Here is a 6,000-nt window from a genome sequence, read left to right as displayed (position 1 = left end):
TTATGCCATCGTGGTATTACAAATTGCATTAATTGGCCTGTAAAATACCTTGGCCAACATGGTCTTAACCGGAGATATTTATTATAGTAGGGTCGGCATAAAATATTCAAGCCTTATACAATGAGCTGAAAACCTGAAAATAGGAGAGCTAGGAACATGGACGAATCAGGACAGTTATACAGGGGAAATGTGACGATATATTAAATTGGATGTCAATCGATCGATGAATTACATATGACAGAATATAACGTTTTAATCATTGTTTATTTCAGGAACCAGCGTTGTGGTCGTACATATTCGTAAAAGAAGAAGATTTAAGTTGGTTTAGTGATTTAAGTTGATTTAAGTTTCAACCATCTACACAGAAGTCGCTTTCATGAAGTAACATACTGTCAACTGGGTATCCTGTTTTTGTATGCGACATATTTTGCTGAATAAATCAAATCAAATCAAAATAACAGGCACAAAAAGCAAGATGCATATTTGTGTAAAAATGTGACATTGATGTATACATAGCGCATGAAGTCTTTTAGCTAATCATTTATTTCACGTTTTTTAACGGAGAGCAATCTCATTGATCGATGTTGTCGTTTGGTATCCAGGGCGCATCACCGGCCACAGCATTTACAGTTTGTCTAAACGTTCCAGAGTACATCTCAGAGTGGCCTCATCCAGACCTTCGATTCGGTCTCCTCTCAACTGAAAAAAAAATCAGGAAGACAATATAAACATTATGAAACCAATCATCCGCTTTCGAGAAACTCTAAACAGATGTGCTTTGTATGCAAATATACTCCACTAAGGTAGTTTGGCAAAATATATAAAAGCTTTTTGGGAAATTGAAAGCTTTTTGCAACTCCTTGATCGCTACTCTAACCAACCAATTTTTCTGTCTCCAAAAAAACACACCAGGAAAGAAAGAAATAGAGGAAAAAGTCCCCCGCAAACCGAACTTCCCTCCTCAACAAAGAAAACAACTTCCGAACACTTTTCTTGGTCTGTCCCGTAAAAAACAGCTCAAGTCTTCCCAGTGTTCAAGCTTAAAGAAACTCGGAAAACAAAGAAAAAAGGACGGGTGTATTTGAGCGTGTCTAAGGTTTCTTTCTTTCTTTGTTGCAACTATATTCGTAGTTTCTCTACATGCGCATACTGATGTGCAAAAGGTAGATGCCCTGTGCTTGAACGAACGCTAATTTATATTTTGGACAGTTCGGACAGTTAAACTAAGGCCTTGATCAATCTTGTTCTTAAAGTGAACTTTGCATACATTACCTCGTTTTTGTCTTTGAAGAAAAGGAAGGAAGGCAGCCGGCTGATTTCGTAGGTGGCGGCGATTCCCTACAAAGAAAAGCAAACCCAGTGAAAATCTGAATGTACGGCAATGTATTGAAAAGCTTATAACACAATTTATAAACTTTGGAGAACAATACCAACAGCTTTATCAACTGTTAACTCTCCGAATCTAATGCTCTCAACATTAAAAGCATGAGCACATTCTCAGCATTTCATCTCCTATCTAATGCCAGTAGTCTTAAGGTAACTAAATACCTTAAAGTTACTTTAAGATTTTATTTTTTTCTCAGCTATAGAAGTCCCAAACCTCAATAAATATATATTTCCTGAAAGCCCTGATATTAGAAAATCCGACCGTGCACAGTACATAGTCATTATTTGCATAATAGTCACGTGACAAGCGTTTTGCTGAACCTTCCAAAAATCAGATTTTCCTGCCTTTAGCGAACACGCTGCACGATTTACGGTCGAAATTTGTGCTTTGACAAACCTTGGAAATGCCCTTCAAATCTGTGATTGGGATTTCCGTTATATGACTTTGTTTTGTTGTTGTTGTTGTTGTTGTTGTTGTTGTTGTTGTTGTTGTTGTTGTTATGCACTATAAAAGGTGTTAGACTAAGATGCTTTTCAAGGAATTGTCATTGTCGCTCCATATAATTTGAATGAAGACTCGGAGAAAAAATAGCAGACATGGGGTTTGGGACTTCTATAACTGAAAAAAAATAAAAATCTGAAAGTGTCTGTAAGATATGTGGCTACCTTAATGAGTGCGATTTCATATTGCTTGCGTACCGATCCATTATATACAGACGGGTCAAGGCGGTATCTGACCAGAAGTCTGCAATGCTTTCACAATAAGAATACTGCATAGCATTGAAACACCTACCGGAGACGCTGCAATGTCCGTCTTGATGAAATTCATCGCGCGAAACTCCTTCGCCAAATCCTTAAAGGCCCATCGAGAACATAAAGAGAAGGAATAAGAATCAATTGTGCATTGTAGCCAATTAATATCGTAGTATTAATACTATCGTATCATATAAAATACCATAATCATGATTTGATCTTTCAAACAGAAAATAGAACTCAGAAAAATTTCAGAATTTGGAGCGACGGATACGATGTGAGTTATTCTCTTTCTACGCTGAGATATTGTTGACCAAAGCTCAAACGACACGGTTTTGCGGTAAACTTGGCGATATTAGAAGAGTTGATAACACTGGAGTAGTAAAATTGAAATAAAGGAAATGCTTTTTGCAAGGAGCAAACACTGAAAAAATCAAAAAAAAAAAAGAAATTTGGAAAAAATGATCAGTGATAGACGATATGATTGAAGGACTTCTTCAAGATATCGCAGTGTTGTACAATGAAATGTAGTCTACACGTTAAAATACCTTGTAATTTGGAATGAATTCTTCAGACTGTTGATGCCACCATGCTGTTATCATCATGACCAAGACTCGATCAGGTGTGTTGTTCTTGATGTCATTTAGCTCAGCCTTTTGGCAGAAGAGAGTTACATAAAAGGGTTTGAAGTGAGTATATATGAGGCAATGTCCATTATAAGAAGTAAATGTACAGCCCAAGTTTTAACTGTGATGCCATGCACTCGATGTTCTATTCCTGTACAATATGAGCTCAGAATCAGCAATGCGAATTAAATAATCTAGTCCTGTTAAGGGAACTTTAGACCATTCATTTTCACAAATTTCAAAATTCAGATGATCGCTATAATCTGTGGTAACTCTGTTGAGAAAATTAAATTTCAGATCTTTCCACGAGACGGTGAAATTTCATTACTGTACAGACTTCAAAGTGAATCCACACATGCGGTACATCAGGAAAGCATTGTCCCCTTGAAAAATTCCACCTTTAAAAGTAACATACAACATAATATAAAGATGGGCTCTGGATGACGAGGGAAAGCAGCTTAATATAAAAGGAATATTAAAGCTCGAATTTTGTCGTGGATGCAAAGATTTTATTTCTTCTCAGTGGATGTGCAACATTCAGAGAGTCACTTTACTTGTTAATTATTTCGAAACAATTCGATGTTCAACTTAATCTGAGTAACTCACCTGTTCGTAGATTGTTCTTACGGACATCTTGCTTGTTTTCTGAATCTTCGAAGTACAAGGTTGGAATACCGGATCTTGCCTCGGTCGCCTGAATTTATATCCCTAGCCCACCTCCTAATATCACGAGGTTTCGAAGAATTGCATTTTGCTGATGCAGCAATTATAGGGAAATGACCGGCTACAGTGGGATAATTTTTCAACAAAAGAGTGAGATCACGTGACGTTAATGCTGCACCGATCATACGACCCTTACTCGTGCAACCATTTTTAACACAAAGGGGATTTTTATGATAGTAGCTGTAAAATGTTTGTCAACCTTATCCATAGTCTTGTATTCTTGCGTAACGTACTTGTAGATCTTGATTCTTTCATTTTCAATTTACACTTAGTAGATGTGTGTTCAGGTATGATGAAAGAAAACTGCACTTACAGACCATGTAGTTGTGCACTGTTACACGGGTTCCAGTACAGTCCCCCTGAGCATTTGCCCTCTGTAAATTTACTGTAACTCTTTTCATAACCCTAGGCCCAATTGGTGGTTGCGAAATGTCACGATGGTGTTTATTAATTTTTTTTTTATCTATTAAGATTTTCGAAAGTAAACACCAAAAAAAAGTTTGCATAGGATTGAGTGACCGAAACGGGTGCAAATCACCTATACAAAGTTAGTGCCCAGAAAACATACTACACAACGGGCAAAAGGAAAAGCTGACGTAAAATATAACAATTTACAGTAAAATTACAACAATGAAAGATATGACTACGATGTTTATTTAGGTCTACATTTACTACAAAAAGCAGCGGACTGCCCATGTACAAGTGTTTTGACGATCAAATGAACCATAAAATTGTCTAAATACTACTTGTATATCACAGTCAACTTCAAGCGTTGATTTCATCGCGTCACGTGTCGGGACAGTGGGTAACTGATCCCACTGTTGCTTAACTGCATTGTTGTCTTGTAGAAGACATGTAAGAGATAGGACTAACAGGACATTGTTGTCTTCAATGACAGGGAGCCCAGATGCAGATGGATTTCCATGGCTTGACCTTCATGGGCAGCTAGATCAATATAAAGCTGACAAACAGAAGCATACAGACACGAGGGCGAACAGACAGAAGAGCAGATAGACTGAGAAAATAATTGATGAACCAGACAATAAGATCATAATCAATGACCAATCCTCGAAAATATTGCAAATAATCTTGCCCAGCAGAGTACCTCAATCATCGAGTCGCATTTCTCAAATGGATCACAATTTCAATGCGCATCGGAAACAGATAGCTGGACTCTAAACTTTTTACAATACCTTTTTATAATGTATCGATATTGTGACATTTTTAAGGTGTTGGAGTAAATAAATTATCACCGTCTTGTTTTAGTGAAAATCAATTATTTTTACTCTTAGAGTTAACACACAAATGGAGGCCATTTTGAATTTCAAATATCGGTAAATTTCACGTAGTTTGTTGCTGTGGCATCAACCGACCTGATTTTGACTCCTAATTTTGAAAGGCAATGGTTTAAAGTTTCCTTGAGGAGAGTATGAGCAAACGTTTAAGTCTTTCACTTTAGACATTTATATTACTTGAAAGACATGTGTGCTGGTTTTCCCCGTAGTTATTTGCTGCCAAAAAGGGACCACCAAAATTAATCAGGCATGCAGTCGCCACAAAGTCGCCGTTGGAAGGGAGCCAAACTTACTGTAGAACAATGCCTCTCTGGCCTTATGTTATGATGGTCGCTAGGTAACATAACACAGCGGAGAATGTGCATTCCAGTGCCGTTAATTTGAATTCTTTCATATTTGAAAGGGATGGAAGAATTTTGTCGAGAATTTCGAGACTACAAAGGGCGATTTTTGATTTAATGTGTTCAGTTTTCGCAATTCTGTTTCTAGGACTTTTAATACAATAAGTGCAATGCTGCCTGACACGCTTTAGGGGCCGTCGATAATAAAAGCTGACGCACAAGAAACGTAATTCCTTCGTTTTACTTGAAACCCCCTCCCTCCCCCCTAAAAACGAAAGTTCTTATGCGAAATCAATTTCGTATTATGATGCCGTTTCTGACAAACCCACACGCACCTCTCCGATCCGCACGCCCATGAAAAAATACCGGAATCGCACATTAATTAATAAACCTCCACTTTACGCGTTTCACATTTTAAGACACAGAACCTTATAATGCATTTCGCACGCAGGAAAATGTTTCACGTACATGCTTCACGTTAAAAATCATACAAGTTTTTTATTTCAAATTTATGTCTTTTCGTTGTCTTTTCTATCTCCGTATTTTGTGGTCATTCAGTTTTCGATGAACGCTAATATTGCGTTCTCGCTGCAAAGTCGCACTTCGAAAACAATAGAGGAAAATCCTTATGCGATTTTGGCGCACACAAAACGAAATGAGCTTTTACCCCGTTCCCCCTAAACGAAAAAATTACGTTTGTCGTGCGTCAGCTTTTATTTTCGACGGCCCTTTAGTGAGGTCTACTGTTCAGTTGTGGTTATTGATACGGCCTAGGCAAAATTAAGATGTTGGATTTGGGCATTATATTTCATACAACACTTTTCGTTTTGACTATTGCGTAGGTAATACATGCATTACGCTCGTTTCTGCGTGGTC

The 6,000-nt window shown here is 37.6% G+C and overlaps 1 protein-coding gene across 1 annotated transcript; it reads right to left on the bottom strand.

Annotated features, from left to right (window-relative positions):
- Positions 1-245: 245 nt before the first annotated feature.
- On the bottom strand, positions 246-3,527 carry LOC139138466 (thioredoxin-like). Its single transcript, XM_070706855.1, has 5 exons — positions 3,372-3,527; positions 2,688-2,792; positions 2,180-2,239; positions 1,273-1,338; positions 246-699 (listed from the first exon to the last, which is right to left on the bottom strand). The coding sequence occupies exons 1-5, from the start codon at positions 3,396-3,398 to the stop codon at positions 625-627; spliced, it is 333 nt and encodes a 110-aa protein (XP_070562956.1). The 5' UTR covers positions 3,399-3,527; the 3' UTR covers positions 246-624.
- Positions 3,528-6,000: the final 2,473 nt, after the last annotated feature.

The sequence above is a fragment of the Ptychodera flava genome, chromosome 8 (genome assembly GCF_041260155.1).
Source record: "Ptychodera flava strain L36383 chromosome 8, AS_Pfla_20210202, whole genome shotgun sequence".
Lineage (NCBI taxonomy): Eukaryota > Metazoa > Hemichordata > Enteropneusta > Ptychoderidae > Ptychodera > Ptychodera flava.
This window is presented reverse-complemented; position numbering and strand designations above follow the sequence as displayed.

Coding starts and splice junctions, on each gene's coding strand:
- LOC139138466 (XM_070706855.1), bottom strand. CDS start 3,398: ATGTCCGTAAGAACAATCTACGAACAG. Junction 2,240..2,687: donor AATTCATTCCAAATTACAAG/GTATTTTAACGT, acceptor TGGGCCTTTAAG/GATTTGGCGAAGGAGTTTCG. Junction 700..1,272: donor TCTTCAAAGACAAAAACGAG/GTAATGTATGCA, acceptor TTTTTTTTTCAG/TTGAGAGGAGACCGAATCGA.